The sequence below is a fragment of the Falco naumanni genome, chromosome 14 (assembly GCF_017639655.2).
Source record: "Falco naumanni isolate bFalNau1 chromosome 14, bFalNau1.pat, whole genome shotgun sequence".
Taxonomy (NCBI): domain Eukaryota; kingdom Metazoa; phylum Chordata; class Aves; order Falconiformes; family Falconidae; genus Falco; species Falco naumanni.
Genome location: NC_054067.1, coordinates 21,287,260 through 21,309,228, shown reverse-complemented (window position 1 = coordinate 21,309,228; position 21,969 = coordinate 21,287,260). Strand labels below are relative to the sequence as shown.

General features: G+C 36.1%; 1 protein-coding gene across 2 annotated transcripts in view; it reads right to left on the bottom strand.

Annotated features, from left to right (window-relative positions):
- Positions 1 to 21,969, bottom strand: part of RPS6KA6 (ribosomal protein S6 kinase A6) — a 43,251-nt gene that overhangs the window by 6,153 nt on the left and 15,129 nt on the right. For both annotated transcript variants that reach the window (XM_040614269.1, XM_040614270.1), the window contains 18 exons: positions 19,917 to 19,998; positions 18,939 to 19,019; positions 18,341 to 18,420; positions 15,396 to 15,502; positions 15,084 to 15,121; positions 13,242 to 13,384; positions 12,339 to 12,409; positions 10,992 to 11,080; positions 10,477 to 10,541; positions 8,383 to 8,485; positions 6,937 to 7,061; positions 6,520 to 6,645; positions 5,891 to 5,980; positions 5,062 to 5,220; positions 4,450 to 4,611; positions 3,971 to 4,047; positions 2,148 to 2,265; positions 100 to 240 (listed from right to left, as the gene is read on the bottom strand). In XM_040614269.1, coding sequence (XP_040470203.1) covers positions 100 to 240; positions 2,148 to 2,265; positions 3,971 to 4,047; positions 4,450 to 4,611; positions 5,062 to 5,220; positions 5,891 to 5,980; positions 6,520 to 6,645; positions 6,937 to 7,061; positions 8,383 to 8,485; positions 10,477 to 10,541; positions 10,992 to 11,080; positions 12,339 to 12,409; positions 13,242 to 13,384; positions 15,084 to 15,121; positions 15,396 to 15,502; positions 18,341 to 18,420; positions 18,939 to 19,019; positions 19,917 to 19,998 — 1,857 coding nt within the window. The remainder of the gene's footprint in view (positions 1 to 99; positions 241 to 2,147; positions 2,266 to 3,970; positions 4,048 to 4,449; positions 4,612 to 5,061; positions 5,221 to 5,890; positions 5,981 to 6,519; positions 6,646 to 6,936; positions 7,062 to 8,382; positions 8,486 to 10,476; positions 10,542 to 10,991; positions 11,081 to 12,338; positions 12,410 to 13,241; positions 13,385 to 15,083; positions 15,122 to 15,395; positions 15,503 to 18,340; positions 18,421 to 18,938; positions 19,020 to 19,916; positions 19,999 to 21,969) is intronic.

The window sequence follows — 21,969 nt, the reverse complement described above, 5'->3', positions numbered from 1 at the left end:
TAAAGAAAAAAGAAATAGTTCTGTCTGTAGCTCTAAAAACAACCCAATTCATTGTGCATTCATCATTTCCAGCAACGTTCAGCCTCCAGGCGGTTTTACCTTTACTAGATGTGGTGCATCTTGCCTGTTTAGTTGATAATGTGGCAACTGGTCCCTACAGGCTATCCATGAATGTTTTAGTACTTGCTCTGCTGTATATCGCTGATGTGGATCTACATGAAGCATATGTGATAACAAGTCCTAGAGAAAAATGAAAAAACACATACTATTCAGTTAAAATAATCTTATACAGACTATAAAGCATTAATTATGGCAGCAATGAAGAAAGTACCCTGTGTGGCAGGGATTAACACAATGCAAACACACACACACACAAAAATCAGCAGATAAATTGGATCATTCTGTGCCTTGACACTGCAGAGGTCTAAAAACAATGTGTTGTACTATTTAATCAGTTTAACAGAGCAAGCCTTTATTGTAAAGAATCTTACTGGGGTTTTTTGTGTTTCATATTTCAGTTTGTTATTAATATTTTGAGGAATAGAACACCTATTAAAATTTAGTACACAGGCTTTATGGAAGAAAGCTATTTACAAACATCTCATTCATACTACCATTTGGAGTCTGCTGACTACGTATTACAACTGAATTCATATAGTGATATATTATCAATGAATTTCTCCTTTGAGGAGCTAATGTACAGAGCAAAGCCAACAGAAATGGACACTTGTTTTTGCCAGTTTAGCAGCATTAGCAATAAGCTACTAATTACAACGTTGGTCAAAAGAAGAGCTGGGTGGGAAGGGCACAGAACAGAGAGAGCCTGAAAGAAAACAAAATATGAACAAGCTGACAGAATGTTCCCTTTGTTTTAGGCACAAAACGTTAACCATGCTTAAATATACAGAAGTGAATTACTTGTGCTAAGGCAGCATCAGCCAACAAGTATTCTGAATCACTCCTACTGAAATGAACAAACAGTGCTGTTTCAAAGGACCAGGAAAAGATTTAATATTAATGCCAAGCTTTATAAAAGGTAACACTGGTGACTAAGATACCTACAGACCAGGCCAACACCAAACCCAGAGAACACATCCAGCAACTGATGAGACATCCAGCCTTAAATAAAAAGGACAGCTACATAATCAAGCTGATCAAGATTTTGGCAAGATATCCAGATATATTTGGTTGTTAAAGTACTAGTTTAATTGCTGAAAGTACTACCAATGACAAAAGATCCAATGATTTCAGCGTTGAACATTTAAGAAGTCTCACTACAAAAAATTAACTTATTCATGCAAGACTGGTTAGCTACACTACTAGAATGAACAGACAATTGTAAAAACTCATCCTTCTGTTTAAGGAATCCCAAACATCAACTTTTGATCCAACAAAAATAAGGAAGAAAAAAATACTGATGATCCCAAAAGTCTACATTGGGACCTATCTTCTTTAAAATCTTTATCAGCAACTTGGGGGAAAGGATGAGAGTGCATTCTTGCCGAGTCTGCAGTGGGGCACCAAACTGGAGGCGTGGGGAAAGAGCTAATGAGTTCAAGGGCAGGGCAGGATGGAGTAACAGGCTAACCAGAGCCATACTAAATTCAGGATGGAAAAATGCAAGGTCTTGCGCTTGGAAAAGAAGAAATCGTCACCTAAGTGGGACTGACTGACTGGCTGGGGACCACCTTTGCTGAGCAAGACCAGGCCATTTTGGTAGACAGCAAACTGAACCTGAACTACCGGCGTGACCTGGCATCCAAGAAGGTTGACGTCCCTTTAGTCTGCATGGCCAATGGAATGGAGACAGACGATGAAGTAAAACAAGAGATGTTCTGGCTTGGAATCAGGAGAAGCTTTTTCTCATTACAGCAGCCAGGTGTTAGAGAAGGCTGCCCAGGAAAGCTGTTCGGTCTCCACCCTTGGAGGTTTCTGAAGTCTGACTGAATAAAGCCCTGAGCTACCTGGTCAGATCTCACAGCTGACCCTGCTCTGAGCAGGAGGTTGGACTAGACAGCCTTCATTGCAATAAAGTTTGCAGGTAATAATAGGAGCTACTCTTTTAGACTAGTCTGTTCTATACAGTTCAGCAGATGTTCATCTGAACTCTACAAAAGCATAAGAACAAAACCAAAACACATTTACACCTTTGCTGCATCTGAAACAGTGTCCCAGTTGCCTCCACTTAAAGAGAATTTTCCACTGCCTATCCGTACCAGGATCTCCTCTGGAGTATCGTTAGGACCATTGGCAAATGGAGTATAGCTGTTGAAAGAAAAAAAAAGCAGAACAAAATGCACTGTTATAAGTAAGGAGCTGCAAGAAATTGGTAAAAACTCATGAACCATTCTGATTAGATATCCCACTGCCAACAGAAACACACTATATACTATTAAATACATTAGCATTTCATCTTTGAAACTATATTATTTTCTTTTTCCCATAATCGTGGTTAATCAAGTAGAATAAATAGGAAATGCAAACTAAAAAGAGGTCTTAATATCTTAATAATGCATCCTAATGAGCACAGACTTCCAAGTTAAACAGAAGTGATTCATCAACACAAATTATGCTAGATTACAAAAGCATGTGAAGTAATCCAAACCTGGAACAGTAACCTAACAGAATGGTCCAATAAAGCTGGAGCAATATTGTGTTTAGGGTATGTGCATTTAATTAGAGAATGAGCACAACGTACACACATCTATCATTTGTGGGAAAGCTACAACAAAATTTTCGTGATAGTTTTTTTTTTACGTGAGTGAGTTTGGGAGGCTGAAACCATATGATCATTGGGTTTGGGAGCTTGTAACAGTTCACAGGGTTTTCTGTAAATATGGCTTACTTTCTACAAATCCTAGCACGATGAGCTCAAAGTAAACTGGCAAATCTGAAAACTGATCTGAATCACTTAAATACACCTTTTAACAATGTCAAAAGTATTACGATGTTCTGGCATCTCTTATGATCATAGGCTAGCACCAAGTTAGTTTTAACTAAAACACCCAAATCTTACTCTGATTAAGGAGTTACATCATAATACCCCTTAGATTGCAAATTAGCTTGCAAACAATAAAGCCTAACGCATTCTATCTTAGTACTTTGAAAGCTCTGCATAGCTGAAAGATCAACCAGCACCAACAGATATTTAGGAACTATCCCAGCCAGTTAGTTCTAGTCTTCCAGTTGATGAGCTTAAGAGGAACAAAACTGGGAAGACAGGAACTCGTGCTGGACCATCCCTCCTCCACATTTTTGACCTGCCATACCTTTGTTCAGACAATGTTTCTCAAGTGTGCAGGCAAGTATACTGCCCAACATCTGCATACTTCCACTTAAATCATACAGCAATCTGAGTTTTGATGACAGCTGTAGTGGTGATGGTGATTTTACACAGAGAAGTACAAATTTATCAAGAGGAACAGTTTCCAATAGCTAGTATTTATCTATTAAGACACAAAAAATCTGCTATTTTTCCGTTAGAGCAAAATTCAGAAAAACTTTTATCATTCAGCCACTAAGCACTTCATAGCACTTAATGTTTAGTGGTTTTGAAAACTTAAGAGGTTAAAAGCCAGCATGTTCTACAACAGGGCCAGGAGTAAGCCTGTGGCAGTGGATACAAGAAGGTGGACTACAAGGGTACTAGGGTGGGAAGGACAAGAGGCAGAAGGAGATAGAAGAAAACCACCGCATACTTTCACAGACTAAACTCTCTCCTAGAAACCGGGAACCGTCTTTGGCATCCTCCATTCATGCACTGCAGAAGACAGAAGTCTACCTGAACCTACCTGTAAGATAAGCCCATTTTATGTATGCATTTATTTATAGCTTCCTGTTCCACCTCAGTGTCTTCGTCACTCTGCATTCAAATCAATGAGGTAATACCTCACAGTTTTAATGAAAGCATGGATTCATGCAGCATGCTGGAATTTTAGCCAAACAAAAAAAGATAAGAACTATTTCTCACCCTGCCAACATTGTGTAAAGAAGAACACCCAAGCTCCATATGTCACAAGCAGCATCATATCCCTGTCTCATGAGAACCTAGAAAACAAAGAGTGTTGAAGACTTTTCCTATATTAAAAAGACACCCCAAACCAACAGCACTACACAGCCTAAGGAAGGGTAAGTCAATCCCAGGATAATTTCAGAGGCTTGATTATTTCTTTTTCAATATACAGGCTACTTACAGTAACTATCTACAATATTTTTTTCCCCAGAACATCATCTCTTAAGATTCTCAGCAGGCTTACATTTATTTTTGAGGGTGGATTCTGCTATTTTTAAGGCAGGTTTATTATAAACATATGCATCAGTGTTTATAAAGTATGTATAATTATATTTAAGGAGAACTAGCAGAATTATTTTTTTTAAGTACTGCTAAAAAGCTTATGTACTCGATGCATCAAAAACAGCACAGACAAAACACACGGCAGCTTAAGATACCTCTGGTGCAACAAAGTTTGCAGTGTAGCATGGAGTTAGAAGTAATCCATTTTCTCCTCGAAGCTGTTTTGCAAATCCAAAATCACAAATTCTGATAGAATCAGCATTATTTGAATCATCCGTATATAAAATATTACTAGGTTTAAGGTCTCGATGCACTACCTTTAAACAAAGAAATTTTAAAATCCATCACTTGGAAGTTGCACGTACATTTATCTGCACACAATTTGTGATTTATAAAGGCTATTCTCTAGATTAATACAGTTATTAACATGTCTAGACAATTGTGTAACTTTCAAGTAACAAAAAATTCTAGTTCAAGTAATGTCATAAAAAAGTCTAGGGGCTCATAACACAACTAGAACTAACATAACCATTTGCCAACAAGCATAAGAGAACAAATACCTGCTGTTTCATAAACTGTAAAAGTAGAATCAAAAGGGCTTGCCAGAGTAACAGGGCAAGTTGTTTATATTATTCACCTTTGCCATAAAATACTCAAAAATCTTCTTCCCTTTTGCCGTAAAAAACAAGCCAACCAAAGCATGTAACAAAAGGCATTTGTTTATTCCAAGAAACATGAAAGAAGCTATGCCAGAAGAAGTCACTCACTCCTTGGCAGTGCAGGTAGTCCACAGTCTTTGTTATAGTGTATAACACAGCGCTAGCCTCTCGTTCCGAGAAGAACTTCTGTCTGAGGATTCGATCAAGCAGCTCTCCTCCTTTCATCAGTTCAGTGACAAGGTATATGAATCTACCATCATCATACACCTGATGAGAAGTTTAACAAGTGCATACACATATGAATACACACATATCTATTAAAAAGGATCATCTACAATTACACATACTGATAAATGAAGATTACAGACTAGATTGTTCACCTGCTCACATATGAGCATAAAGCACAAACAGCAGGGACTGTCCAATTTAATTCTGCAATTCAGAGCCTTAAAGCATGAAGTATAAGACAGCTTATGTGTCATTCTGTGAGATGTCTAGGTAATTGACTGTTAATTCATGACTTGGAATTAAGTTTTTCAGCCTAGGAACTTCTGTTGTAGAAGAAGAGTAGCCCTACCACTCCCTATTGCCGACCCTCCATGGGGGAATTTTTAGCTGCTAGCATTCTGTGTATACAGGACGACATACAACCGCGTTTTCAGATTCAGATTACCAACACATTAGCTACTCATTTGAAATAAGAAACGTGGCATTTCTCACCTTTACATCATCTCTTACTTCAAGTTCATTAAACAGCCTTTAGAAAAAATTAGTATCAGGACATTTTCAAATACTCGGCACTTTACTATATGTACTGCTCTCCCAATATATTTTACTATGTACAAGAAATTTAAGGAAGCCATACAAACCTCCCTACATCTATATTTATTTACTGAGTACTGTATAGTAAGAGGTATCAGAGAAAAAAGGTACATACATCCTTTAAGGTAATAATATTTGGATGTTGTCCATAACGCATGAGAATCTCAATTTCTTCTGAAGGATCCCTCTTACTTTTATCAATTATCTGCAAAATATAGCAACAAGAAAAACAACTTGGCTACAGATTTAATAAAGACTTTTTTTTTTGTTCTGTTGAAGTAAGAATATAAATACAAAACAAGTTTCTAGAGTTCGTTACTTCTTTTTAATCACAACTAATGCATCTTCCAGACTCACATTCCACTGTTAGTTCACCTCTTGTTCAATCCTTCCTACCAGTTAAAACCACATCATCAATACAGTCTATTCTGCTCCAATGGACAAGGAAATGTAACGGACTATCCAAAGCATCACTAATTCCCTGCAGCCCAGTTCCACCCTTGCGGACCTTATTTTTTTCTAGGTGTTCTCATCATCATAGAGTATTCTCAGCCTTCAAGATCACAACGGCAAAGCCAGTTCTTCAACACCATAACTTTTACCCACAAAAAGAGCTATAAAAGCCAATACACAACTTCAACAAATAAAACACTGTTTTTCATTTCTCACAGCATATTCATGTATTTAAATTTACAAATCCACTACACAATTTCAGAACTGTCAAAGTGAAATTTATTTAAGTACCTTTACAGCAAACTCCATGTTGGTAGCTATGTGTATACATCGCTTGCAAACAGAGTAGGAACCAACACCAATATCCTCCTTCAGTTCATACACATCAGTAAACTGGGCGCTGTTTCCATGAAGTTGCTTTAAAACACAAACACACGAAAGCTGTCATCTAAAGCAACAAGATGCTCTTTACCATAATATTGTTTCCAACAGCAAAAAAGTTTCTTCTGCTTGCCCATGCCTTCTCTTTCCAATTCTGCCTCCACAAAAACTACAATTCACTTTTTAAAATTCAAAACTATCTCATGGAAGCACTTTAATAGTGCAAATTTTGTAACAGTCTCCCCAACAAAAAAAGAATAGACTGTAAACATTAAATATTGGTCAATCTTTGGCATGTCAAAACAGTTTCCCAATGAAAAGCGTTACCTGTACTATTGGCAGTATATTGGTGAGTGGTGATAGTTTGTGATCTTCTACAGTAGTAGTTGCCACAAAACTAAATCCTTTGAAGAGCTGATGTGCATTCGCACTAGGTGGGACTCCTGGAGAATCTAGCAGCATACACATTTGATTAGCATGACAAAATCCCAGCAAGGCTATTTTTGAACATTCAGGAGAGATACATTAGAGAAACATTCTGAGGGAAGCAAAGTAAACAAGAGTAACACCAGATGTTGCATAAGACTTCTAGTTAAAGTTATCAGTCTTCTCTTACTTCTATTACACAAAGCAAGTATTCCTGCGTTTTACTAAAGCTGCTAAACACTGCGGGAACTAATGTACAAATTCACGCTTTTAGGAAGAAGTTTATTAAAGCACAACACTACTTATGAGGAAAAAACCGAAGATCACAGCCTCATGTTCAAGGACTGCGTAAGCATGCCTGCAGATTTTGCTGCTTCAGCGGTGTATGCGCCACTGGCAAGGCAGAAGCGAGGCAATACAAGGACATTCAATTAGTAATACTACCAAATAATTAGAACCAAGTTTTCCTCAGGTTATATCATGTGCACCTCCGAGTTCAATGTTTGAAATTTCACAGTAGGCACAGCTTGATAATTCTGTGTGGCCCATTCAAACCACAGACATTCTCCAAACAAACATGAGAAGTGGTTTTAAAAGTTAGATGCAGCAGTAAAGCAAAAAATTCACAAAAGAAAACCTGAAGTGAAACTTGAAGCATACTAAGCAGTAAGTGTTTACACTCACTGTCTTTGCTTCCAAGTTCAGTTCAGTGGAAATTTTCATAGTGCAATAAATCTAAGGGATATTTTAAAGACAGTTTCAAGAAGCTTATGAAAATTTGAGATGTCTTTGCAACTGATCTAGTAGTACCCACTGTACGTTTTCCCCGCTCTTCTCTACCTTTGAATCACCATTTCCTCAAAGAGTAAAGTCAAATTCGGCATGGGTAGTGAAGGGAACAGCTCAATGAAGTAATTATGATTATGCTAGTTTTATAATTATTAAAATTAAATCTTTTAATAGGCTTGAGAAAGTTACTTAAAGCAAGTCATTTTCAGTGGAATACTGACCGTAAAAATAATCACTGTTGCGATCAAGTTTAGTTTAGTTTACTTTTGGTATTAAATAATTCCCCCTCGCCAAACACTGCATGTCTGACTTGAAACCGTAACTAGAAACTGTACTTAAGCTGTTGGTACTCCTTTTTTTTGTTGGCGAACCAAAGTTTAGCAGAATATTTCAAAGAATAGGAACCTGCTGAGCAGAACGTACTCTTTTCAAAGTACTGGAACCCTGTTGCATCCCTTCCTTTTAATTTTGTCACTGGCTTTTTCGCTTGTTGTTGTGACATTAGCTTGACCCCTCTTGTCCTACAAGCCTCACCAATTTATAACCATGCACAATTACCTTTTGGTGTTTTTGCTGTGAATTCTGGATCAAAACAGAAGGTATCTTCCGGCTTTCCAGAAGCAGGTTTAAACGGGGGCTGAATTTCTCTTCTGAACAGTTTCTAAAGTAGAAGGACAAAGTCATGTAGTTAGGAGTCATTGAAACTTCCACAGGTGCTGTAATTTTGCCAAGCTAAAGAATAAGTAACTAAAATGTTATTGTTGTATTAAAACAATCTTCTGAAAGCGTGAGTAATATATAGCAAGTAGAAAACCACAAATACACATATGGAAAAACTGAGTTACTTTCACGTAACTTTGATTTGAAATGGTATGGGAAATGTTACCAAACAAGTCAAACGATACAGAGTCCTTTTTCCTTAATCTGCCTCATCCACCAGATCTGTACTTTTAAAACTACAACAGCAACCTACTACTTATCACTAGTTCATCTCTCGCTTATTCAGAAGAACATGCAACAGCCATAGCACATCTTACCTTCCATCATCATCTCAGACCCGGGTCACTGATGGTGTTCTTAGAACCCTGAGAAACCCACCCCAAAAGGAAGATACGGAATAGTCTTCACCTTTCTGTTCCGGGTACCAGACAAAGATCTCCCACGAGTGACAGACATGTCCCTCTTGACAAGGAACTGTCAACTGTCAAAGCTCTATTCCAGGTTTTTCCTAATCTACTAAACTAAGTTGGGGAAGGAAGGGAAAGCAGAACAACAGCTCCTTTTTCTCCTCCTTCACTCAACATGCTTTAGAAAAATGCATTCCCCAACGCATCCAAATCAGCAACAAGCCATGTTTACAGTGAAGGCTGAGAAAATTTCATGTCAAACTATGTCAAAGCCCCATGTAAAGTTCAGAAAGTTCCGAGAACATTTTTTTGGCATTTCTCTCATCCTTTCAGACCTATTTTTTGCAGTTTGCTACATTTAATATTCCTGCACAAGAAAATGCAGTGGATTTCATTTAAAAAAAAACCAACAAACCTAAAACCCAAGGAAGAGGGACCTGAATTCATCCCAAAGAAATAATGAGATAAAACACAGAAGTGGTCATCAACACCACTACAGCGAAGAAAGTACAAAGCACTGCCAAATAAAAGAAAAAATAGAAAAAAAGAAAGAGTTAGAAACTGCAGATCTTTCAAACTTCCTTGCTGGTATTTATTTCAATACGAGTCCCTTAAAAAAAAAAAAAAAAAAAAAAGGAAAGTAGATAATGAAGCCATAACAACACAACCTTCTCTTACAAAGCCTACTCACATAAAACAGTGAAGTTTTCCTGTTACTGGAATCAAACAGGACTGTGGTAGCTGCTGCATAAACACAGCTAGAAAACCACCTTCTCAAATGTAAATATAAGGATAATGACAACGGGCTCTAAAGAAACAGCTCAGCACAGTACTGGCTAGCACTGCAGGTAGTCCTGTCAGCACAGAAACATCTTATTTATTGGGTCTATCCTTTCGTAGGCATTATAGCAAAGGAGGGTTTTCAGAGTGGATTTATTTGATATAGAGGATCTTGGGTTTGAGAACACTTCTGGGAAGCACATCTCAAAAGATTAGAGAACGGCAGAGGAAAAGCATCAAGCTGCTTGTTAAAATTTTAAACAAGCAATCACGAACTCATACGGACTTCTGATCATCTCAGAGCGCTGCAGCCAATACTTTGACTGTGAATGGGATATGACTGGTAAGATCGGGACGTGCTGTGGCTGACTAGAGAGAAGTCAAAGCGAATTAGTCACACCGACTTTTTGTGCCCTGCACGGATGCACTAGACAGACACTCACTGAAGAGAGATTCTTGTACACAGGAACACCAGCACCCTCCCCCAGCTACAAATGCTCTAACAGATAATTTAAGCTTTAGAATGCTGCAGATCTTAACTATTTAAAAAGTAAATGTGCAATTTATAATTAATACTCTCTATACCATAAACACTACAGCTCCAGATGCCAAGATTATAGCAAAGCCAGAATGTAAGTCAGCAACACTGCAGTGTTTATTGTGCCCTATTCAGATGTAAATACTTGTAACCCTATAACACATACAAAAATTAAAAACAGCTTTATTCAAATAATTTTGTGCTTACATTCCAGTCAACAGTAGAAAAAAACGGATGTCTTTTGATTTCTTCAACTCCATCTGAACCAGCTCCTGAACAAAGAAAACACTGTATTTAAAACACTTCTGGGCAAAGTCTTTGAAGAAGATTGCACTAAAAATTAGTTTATTTGAACGAATTTTGCATAGACATGGTTATTTGAGGGAATTTTAAGTACAGGAATATTCCAAGGACATAAAATGTTCAATTAAGTTGTGTATAACTCATCAGGGAGGCACACAGAGCACAAGAAGCCCATAAATACAGAGAATCAATATTCTTTGCTCTGACACTGTCAAAGCTTTGGCATGCTGCTAGAAGTCACTGGTCCAAAAAAGTAATCATTCATTAGCCAAACCCATGGAAGTCATGATCCAAGCTAAGAAGAAATGGTATCTAAGCCCAAATGTTACTGACCATCCGGAGCATGACTCTAGCAAATATTTTCTTTAAATACTCAACCAAACTTCTTTTATTTCAAAGATGCAAATAGATGAACCAACCTAATCTATTCGATGGGTTCCTTTTAAACAACATCCTCAAAAGACTTTGTGCTTCAGGGCTGAGGAACTGAGGCATTCCAAGTTTCGCTCTGAAGGAAAACAGAACAAGTAAGAGGAAGAAATGTATCTTACTAAAAAGCTGCCTACATAAGACTTCATTGCACAATTTGATGTATCAAGGATCTATTCCAAAGTCTTGTAGAGTGTACACATTTAACTCATTAGCATTTAAGTTTCACATTGTATGAGTGGGTTAAAAAAAAATAAATCCAAACCAAAAATCAACACATCGCAAACCTAAACAAAAAACCACACCAGACCAAAAACCGGAAATCCCACCCAAGCCTCCCAAGTTTCATGCCAAAATAGAGTTAAATAATTATCTCAGGAATATGTAAGTATGTTCAAAGATACCTTCAAGTCACCAGGAAATTATCACCAAAATACCTCTACCAGAATCCAAGCAAGAAGAGACTCACCAAATGCAAATTACTTGCCCCTGAAGTGATTGCTAATATTTCTCTTGAAGCAAGAGCCTCTCGTTAAGCCATCATATAAAAGCTTAATGACTTTACCAAGCTTATTTTATGAAAACAATTGCACTAAGGCAAGAAATTCCTTATTTCTTGATGCAGAACTGCATCATCACTTACAGCTACAAGTGAGGATAGCGATCTAATCCCTCTGCTTTGGCAGGTAACGTCAGTATAAGCGCATAGCCGGGTAAGTTCAGACTGCTGTGCGTCTGTAAGAACGCAGCTCCCCTCTCAACCCCTGCCTGCCCATCACCCCCTCCAAAGGCCCAAGGCTCTGCACGCGCTCCAAAGGAAATTCTTTGTTAGCTAAGCACAAATAAAGACGAGAACACATTTGCCCAACAGTTTCACTTACTAATCACCAGTTTACCCAGTCTGTCTTGTTATACAGCTTCTGTTGTAACTGAGGTAATTTAATATGAAAAATATGAGCACATAAGTGCACTTTCCAAACATACGTACACAAAGCAACACCTGATTAACTACTGCTTACAAAATAAGGTATGCTGTAACAGTAGCAAGAGAGCATAACAACGTGAGCAGTAAATAATGCTGCTGTAATTCACAGTACGGCTTTACCTTCGTTATACACCTACAATGAAAACATGAATCCATTCCTAAGTTTTAATTTCTGTAGATGCTTACTAGTATTTGGATGGTCTGGGATCTAAACTTTATTGGGAGGCACTTCGGGTTTTTTATTCTTGTTCTATCTTAATGCTCTTCAAGCACAAGAAGTTATAACAAGCTGTTCAAACATGTTTAAAATTACATTTTCTGACTTTCCAAAATAGTAAGAAGGTATACTTACTTGAGTATCATATTCATAGTTTCATTTCGATCTTTACCTTGAAATGGTAGTGTACCAGTAAGCATTTCAAACTGAAAAGAACAAATGTTAATCTAAATCAACACTTCTTCCCCCAGTTGCTCAAACAAAGTGTTCAGTACTGTACTCTTCCCTATCTCTACATTAGGCATGCTGGCTTGAGCTTTTAAAAAATTATTTTAAAACCTTCACAAATCTAAATCTTGTTTTCATTGGCAGTTTGCATGATAACAACAGTGCCAAGGGTAATGTAGCGGTGATGTAGGAATATTTTGCATCCATAAACTACTTTTAAACTAAAGTAATAAAATCCCTCCATAACCAAGTTTTTTAGATGTCGGCATGCTCTGAAAACAGCAAGAAGAATAAATTCTAAAACAGTACTTTACTTTTAATGTCAATACGCATATTTCAGCCGTTTGCTCTAACACATGACAGCAAAGGTGTAAGTGCTAGTGGTTACTGGCCTATTTCACTACTCCACTCCAGTATTCATTCAACAGTCTTACTCTTACAAAAAAAACAATCAAACCAAGTCTTCAGGTTTGTTTTTTTTTTTTTTAAACTATCAACTAACATGTGAAATAAATATACACACTTAAGTTTCATACTGACTACAACTGTTCTAAACTACTGGTGGACTGCACACATGACTTATGGTTCCTGGTAAGTACTCCTTACAAGGCTAAGCAGGTGAAAAGCAAATTTTATTCAAATTATTGCCATTTCAGTAGCAATTCAGTTATTGAATTCTCTCTTCCCCTTACCCAAGCATTCGTAATTAGACCTGGACAAGCTTATTCTAAGGACATTATTTCACATTGACTTAGACAAATGCAGTGTGTTTGTGACCTTAAACAAGGTAAGCAATGAAGCATACAGTACCATGAGAACACCAAAGGACCACCAGTCAGCACTCTGGTTGTGCCCTCGCCTGTTTACTACTTCAGGTGCCATGTATTCTACAGTACCACAGAAAGAATAGGCCTTCTTCTCTTGATCTACTGATTCTTTGCTGAGTCCAAAGTCTACAACAACAGCATTACAAGAATACAGCCAGTAAAGAATTTCAGAAAAAACACAATACTGTATACAGTATTTCAAAAATCAAAGTATTGACAGCTTTTGTTTGTTGGCTTTCAGGAATATTATGTGATTATCCTAGCTCTTCATGGAACAAGAAACTCCAGATATCTAGAGATAGCATTAGACAGTTCACTACACACCACCAAAACCATTTTATAAGTCACATTAAATTGGTGATTAGCCATCAATATTACTACTAAAAATAACTAATTATTTGAAATACTACACATTTAGAGCCTTAAGATAATCAGAAGCTCTTATTTTCTGTTTACTGCCTGCCTTATTGACTCAAAAAATTGGATAGAAGTAAAAATAAGTTTCAAAGAGAACACAGCCTGCATGGTCTAGTATTACCGGATGATGAATAAATAAATCAGACTAAAAATATTGTTGTCATGTAAGACAGCATGGTTCTACAACCTGACTGAGGTTCAGTAAGGAACAGTCTGGCATATCTGCTCGCTTCATTCCCAGGATACTTTTTTCCCCTAGTTTGAATAATGCCATTAAACACACAAGTCCTTGATATCAGCCCAACTCTCAAGAAGAGGCTCTCAAGCATCCTTTTTTTTTTTTTTTTTTTTTTTTAAAGGGAAGTGATTGCTAATCAATAATCCCATCAACTATTCTTCTCCAGTTTCAGAAGGAAGCAAGAAATTTAGGATTTAATTGGATTTAAACATACCACACAGTTTTTAAATTATGCATTTTATAAATTTTTTTTCCATCATTATTCCATCAAGTCTTTTATGAAACACCTTCATTTTCTGTTGTAATCTAATAGCAATATCTATAGATCAAAATATATGATGAAATTTATAATACAAAAGCATCACCTTAAATGTAATTTAAAGCTTCAGACATTCATTATTTGGTTTCCAAATAGTCACAGTCTTCTGTATACATAATTTATTAGAATTTTTAACTAGTATTTTAATTGTTCCTCACAGAACATTTTTCTGCAATTTTACACATTTAAAGGTGATAATCCAGAAATAAAACAAAAACAAGTAATTTCTCAGAAGTCTTATTGTGCACTAAAGTTGTCTTACACCAAATGCACCTCTGCTCCCTTTTAAAAGCCTCACAGTCAGCAGTTTTGGCCTGGGTCTACGCTGTCTTGATCTGCAGTTAAAAGGCGTTCCACAGCTAATCTTGTTACAGCTCCCTTTCTAACCTGAATAGTGGGTAGTTTTAGTTCAGGTGGTGGTGGTATGCTAATAAATAAAGCTCCTTTAAAAACCACATTCAACGTCTGGTTTTGTATTTGTAGCTACATTTCTTCTATTGTAACCACAGCAATTAGGATCTGCACTTTACAGCAGTATTGCTGTTAACACTGCAACTTGACTTATGCAAACATGAGCCAACATGAAAACTGACTTCAATGGAACCTGCATGGACATCAGGATCTGGTAATTGATCAAAACCATCAGACAGAGTCTCCGACTACCTACAATACTTCAATAAAAGTACTTAATACTATATAAAGAACCATTATATAGGGAAGGGATAACAATAAAAGTATTTCTTAATACTGGCTCACATACTCCAGCCACCGCTATATATATGTTAGGCTTATAACAAGAAGCTTATACAGAAATATGTTCAAAAAGTGCTGTACTAATAAGAGTTACCTACCTGTTAACTTGATATGTCCTGCTTCATCAAGCAAAATGCTGAAAATTAAAATTCACATTCACCAATACACATAAAGAGGAATGTTTACATATAACATTTAAAATATAAGAGTTAATAATCTTAAATTAATAACAGAAGTTGGAGATAAACGAGCCAATATTATTTCATTTAAATCACAGATATATTTTTTACATTTTATATTTGTTTACGTAGTCTAACAAAAATATTCTTAACATTTTACATCACTATAGTGGAAGATGCAAAGCAACAAGCAAAATACACGTAATAGTGGTAAAATACATTTTACTTTACTTTTCTGGCTTCAGGTCCCTGTATACAATTCCCAAGCTGTGAAGGTGATCCAAAGCAAGGGCCAGTTCTGCGAGGTAGAATTTCACATCTTCCTCTGTAAACATAACCTAATAAGAACTGTATAGATTTACCTTCTGATCTTGTCTTCAGTTTTTAAAACTGCAATCTAAAACAAACAGTCCTGTCTGCCTAAATTTCGAAGACTTAGAAGTACCTTATGAACTCAAATTTAATGAATTCACCTAACAGAAATTACGTCTTAATATAGGCTAATCAGCAGGTATAGAAAAGAACTACCTGCAATACTTAAACAAAACCATCAGCAGTTACTGCAGAGCATTAGCTAACTTTTAACGTAATAAATTTCATTGTTATCTTTGGTGTTATTGACCACCAGCACTCCTCCTGCCACAATCCTATACAGACTGTTTTCCACTGCATCATAAAATTTAGTATACGACTGCTGTATTGGGTGACTGTCTCTGTGAACTCACATTAACAGTAAAAATAAAAGTAGAAATAATTTAGAAAAAAGTATGCAAATTAAACACTTCGGTGAAAATAACAACGATGTGAAAATCTGCAGCAGGCGTTAAAGAACCTACTTCACTCTTCCTAGGGAAAGAAATTTGAAGAACCCCATCGAGATACTCAAAAACTGAGTGAAGTTGCACAGAGAGCATTTGAGAGATGTGTTTCTATCCCAAACACTCAACAGGTTGCTTCTCATTTTATATACAAGAATTGTACCTGCCTTGGCTCTTGTCATGTTCTACAAATTACTGCCAAAGCTTGTAATCTTTAAATTACTGGAATTGAATTTGACATTTAAGTGAACTAATCCCTTATTTGTTGAAAGCACCAGGAACAAGAACAACCATCCCAACTGCACGGCAGACAGCTAACAAGGCTTATATTAAGGTAACTGGGCTTATTGATTTAGTAGTACACTGATCTGTACTTCAAATTGCACATACGTTACCTGTTCTACTGGCAACAGAAATATTCCTCATTTCCATAAAGATAGGTATTAACATTGTATGAATAAAGCTGTTAAGCTACACAAAATTTCACCTTGATTTTTTAAAGACCAATTTTCATACTGTTTTCATCTACATCCAAAAGAACAAGAGGAAACCTGGGATATCATTACTCCTTGGAGTAGCCAAAATGCAAATCTCGGAGTACAATGATGCTAAATGGTAACCTAAGACCTCCCAACAACTTCATTTAAATCTGCTTTCTATGTTAAATTAAACACCATGCAAGCCAACTTCATTAAAAGTTACCAATGAGAACTTCATTACGTACTCATTTCAGTTCCACAGCTGAAACTCTCATACCCATGTTAGAATTTAAAAGACCAGTGTGTTTTAATAACCTCATACTAAACACAATTAATTAAAACAATCCTTGTGTGGAAAGTATGAAATGCCATGGGGAATTTACCCTCACGTATTGTTCACTGTCTTCGTTTTACCATGTACTTTAGAAAAAAACCTTGTCTTCCCACCAGAGATCTGATTTATTTTTTTCTTGTCTATATACAGAGTCAATGTTTAAAGCCATCATAGAAGGTAACTGAAGTCTTCCAAAAACATGTAGAGACTTAACAACAAGAACACCTGACACCTACTTCTTTATTCCCAAAGGGAACACATACCTCTTGCAACCGCCTAACTAGTATTATTACGGAGAGACTTGCATCCCTCAAAGAATGTTGCACACTCGGTAATCCCAGCTGTGCTGGTGAAAAAGAATAGTTCTTCCTGCTATACCAGAATTTCCTCTATAATTAGACATCCTATATCAAAGCACAAATTGACCTCTTTCCTACCTACTGCTCCAATAACCCTTTACAATCCAGTCAGTTTTGTTTAAGCTTTTAACCTCCATTTTAGCCTCAAGGTTAATTAATTTTAAGCTCAATTTTTAGACATTACCATTGTCTTACCAAGGTCAGCTTTTTATAAAAATAGAAAAACAAAACCCCCTTAAAATTCTTCCTTCTCTTTTGCTTGTTCCTGGAGTAAAGCTTCATTTTTAAGAAAAGTGTATGGGGGGGAAAAAAACCCAATTAGCTCCTGACCTTACATACTGAGGATACAACTACCTCCATGTCACGAGAAAGATCAGTCATATACCCAGTTTTCTTACTTAGGAAAGTGGCTTTTCCTATGCATTAGAAATAGAGAAGTATTTACAGTGGTGAAAGCACTGAAAAGCTCTCTTACTGTAAAGCTGTTGAGAAATTGCCATTAAAAATTTAGATCTTTCTGAAAGGTTTGCAAGAAGAAAATACAAGTCTTATGAACATGTTCATAATACTTCAGGTAACATATAATAAATATTTAATGGCAAATGTGTAAATAAAGAAAAAAAAAAAGTTGTATCGTATTCCCTCCTCTGAAGTTTTCTGCCCAGAAAACAAAAACAGAAATGAAAAAGTAAAGGTCCAGTTGTATGCCAGTGTTAGATGAAGGGCAGTGGTCTCAAAAATGCTCAGTGTTCACACTTTGTGAGATTAAGCATTAGGATTTCTATTACAGCATTATGAAATTTTACAATGCAGCAGAAATCTCTTAAAGATGTGGGCTTCTTGGAGCACTGAAGCTGACTATAACCAGAAGAACTGTACATCCCCTTCGCTCATAGCTAAATCTTCATTTATTTCAGCTAGGTCTCCAAGCAACAAAACATTTTTAGACAAAAGAACTGTACTTTGCAGATAGCAGATTAAAACTTAAGCTACTAATCAATGTGCACTCAGGTTTCTTAAGGTTACATCTATAAGGGAAGTCCCATTGAGTTATTAAAAACTAGAATATGACAAGAAATATGGGAGAAACAAATAAAGAAGACAATCCTATACTGACAAAAAAAACCCCAAACAAACAACAAAACCCTCTCTAACACTGAGTGGAGATAAAATCTTAAGTACTTACCTCTTTGGATAATCGTGTGAATACATCTCCTCCCCTGAGAAAATCCAATATTAAATATAGCTTCCCTTCAGTCTGAAAGGCTTAAAAAAAATAATTAAAAAAAAAAATCAGTAGTTGTGTGACAAAGATTATCTACAAAATGGATCCGAATGCTCTTACAACTTGGCAATTCCCATGAAAGGCAATACTTCTGTTACAGAACTGAAGTAATTCAGCAGCACATAAGGTAGTTCATTGAATGATTACTTGCGTCTTCGCAGAAGTCAATCTTAGTTATAAAAGATCACTAAAATACTGTTCTTTTATTTCTCCTTTGTCAAACAGGGTAACACCAAGTACATTAATTACCTTGGTTTTAACTCAATGAAAAGAAAAAATAAGTCTCTGTAGAAATTAAGAATTTTCCATTTCTTTGATTTCAAGAGGACTTCACCTAAAACTTTTATATACACGTGTGCTTACATTCCCTTTTTTAGCTTTTTGTGATTTAAAGTTGCTAGAACCTAATGCGGACATTAAAATGGACACCACAAAACTGAGAAAGAACAAGATCAGCTATGCCTTAATGTAAGAAATTGTAGCAAAAAAAAATACCAACCATAGTGCAGTTTGACGATAAATGGATGATTTACTTCTACTAATATATCTCTCTCCATTTTTGTACGAACTCTATCCCGAACTGCAGAGAAGGGGAAAAAGAAAAAGACAAAAAGACCAGCATGAAACAAATGTATTTGGTATAATACAAATTGAGCAGAACCTAGCCTACGGGAAGTCTTTGCTGTCTAAAGAAATACTTTTCCTTGTTATTTATTTGTTTTTAACTTTTAAGTCTCCCACAAAACACAAACGTTCAGACAGCAGAACTCTATTCTGTTTCTTACCTGCCCCAGCTTCCTTACTGTCTTCATTTTTCCCCAATACATCCCAGTATCTTGTGGTAATCCATATCACTTTCAAGAAAAAAAGCTCACATCTACATCTCCAGGCAGCTAACTTTAACCTCTGAATTAACTATTTGTACTGGATACGTATTTTCTGTCTTTTAAAATTAATTTTTCCTCTTTAACTAGTAACAGTCCCTATTTAAACAGGGAGGACTCGCATTCACTAAAGTGTCTTCTGAAAGCCGAAACGTAAGTTAGCTTGCTATGGCACCTATAACAAGAGGGAATGACTTATCACAGTAGAGTTTAAATTAAAAGACATAATGAAAATTGTTTATGAATTTTTTGTTTGTTTTAATATAATTATAAAGAAATATAATTTAATAATAATTATGATTTGTTTTAATATAGTGAAAAGACTAAACAGAATTAAATAATGCAATTTTAAAACCTTGAAAGAGTACTTTCTACCACATAATTAAAGCTATTCGGCCAAATTTGAAATATTTCTTAAACATGAACTTACAAGTTACTCCAGAAAAAAAACTACTGTCGGAGAAGAGTTATGAACTCACTGAAAAATATTTAGGATTAAAAAAAATGCTTTTAAGTATTTACAAGACTCATGTAAGAGATACAAGTGTACTGAAAACCATTTTATAAAGTTCCAATCCAAAAGCTACACATACCTTTTAAAGAAGCTTTTTTCAGTACTTTCATTGCATAAAGTTGCCCAGCATCAGGACCAATTATTTTCCGTACGAGGAAGACCTGGTAATACAAACCCCATATTTAAAAATTCTGCTAAAAATATTTTATGTAAACACTAAATCAACCCGACTAAAAAAGCATTACTATGTCTTTACTTTTAACTTCATTAATAGAGATAAAGAAATAGTGTGTTCCTAGTACCATCCCATTCCTCAAAATCTCTGAGGAATAAAAAGATGCTAAGTATTCATAGCAAGTCTCTTTACATAAGCAAGCTTAGCAATCAAATACACAACTATCACAAAGCATTTGTAAACCTCCTATTAATTTCTGGCAGCTTTCAGTATTCTTTCCCAAGCATACACCTTTAAAGGAAGAGCAAAATTGCATTCCCTTAATCAGATTAGAGGTACATGCACCACCAAGCTCTCTGAAGTATTCAGATTGGTCATAAACTATACATTCTTCCCTACAGCAAGCTGTTTAAATAAGTACTTAACAAGTAAGTACTTATATAAATACTTTTCTTTATATTACTTTCTTGGAAAGTGACAATTCTGCCTGGTCTGCCACCTCCTAAGAGATTTTGAGGTTTAAGACCCAAGTTTCAAGCATGGAACAGGCTGTATTAATGAAATCTGTAAGAGTGGCGAGATGAAAGCAAGGAAACCTCACCATTTAAGATCAAAGCACCCTTTCCCTCTGGAATAGCAACTCCCAACAGGTTTTTCTACTCTTTTCCTTCCAGAGCAGTTTTAAACTGTATATAACTTGACACCAAGAAAAGCATAGTGTTAGATAAAATAACGCAGTAGAAATACATGTAGCTCCACTGACTAATATTCTAACTACTAGGTCTTTCAATTTACAAAACAGTTTTGTACATGCTCCTGTTTCTAAGTTATTGTTCTTATAATAGCAATTTTTAGTTATGAGGAATGTTTGTACTGTAAAAAAAACCCCAACACTTACAAATCACAAGGGAATGTCAAGAGCTACCCAGAATTGCCTCTCTGATCTTACCTTATTCAGATTTTCATTAACACTAGATTTATTTACATATATACTTTGTTAGAAATTAAATATCTAGAAATATTTTTTAAAAAAGTAATGAAATAAGCTTGTCAAATTTTCCATTCTAGAATCACAAATTCATACACTGTCACTAAGTTGTACAGGGTTAGGAAAGGGGTTGTTTCTATTTTAAACTCTGGTTAGAAGAAAAATGTAATCACTTTTCAAGGTTATCAGGCTTTTTGTTTTAAGTTTTGCCCAACGATTGACCTACAGCACTGCTCTCCTATTATATCACGCTGACACCAGCAAATAAGAAAACAAACATCTGTAGATTAAAACACTCACAATTACCAAAGCAGAAGATTAACAAACACGTTCAAATATGTTAGTGCTTAATAACTAGCAGCTTGTAAGGAATTCACACACAAGTCACAAATTCTAGCTAATAAGAACTAAACCAGCTGCCACTAAGAACTACTCAAGTACCATCTATTTAATTTGCAAAGCCTCCATAATCCTGCACCTTGCAGAGATATAACGATCGATTGTTCAATTGTAAAGCAAAATCAAGATGGGCACGTGTTACACTCAAGGTGATACACCCAAGTGAATTGCAGATCATCTTCAGCAGATCTGCTGAAGGTGATTATCAAAGGCCAAAGACAGAAACTCAGTAACAGACATCAGGTTTAACTCCTTATTTCTGTGAAGCAGTGTTAAATACTGCACAGATGTCAAAAAAGACAGGTAGAGGATGGGCTATAGCCCCATACTAGATTAGAGAGAGAGAGCAAACAAACCTTGTGTTTGCTAAACCCAAAGGGAGATCCCTGGGAAGTATGAACCGGAGAGATAAAACACCATCAAGACAACAGCCATTGATCTTTGTTGTTTTCTCTTTTCAACGGAAAGCAACAAATACATGATAAAACCAGCTCCGCTCAGATGTGCAGGTCACCATCCATTTCTTAAAGCTGAAGCTAGAAGTACTGCCAGGTTTCAAAAGCTCTAAAA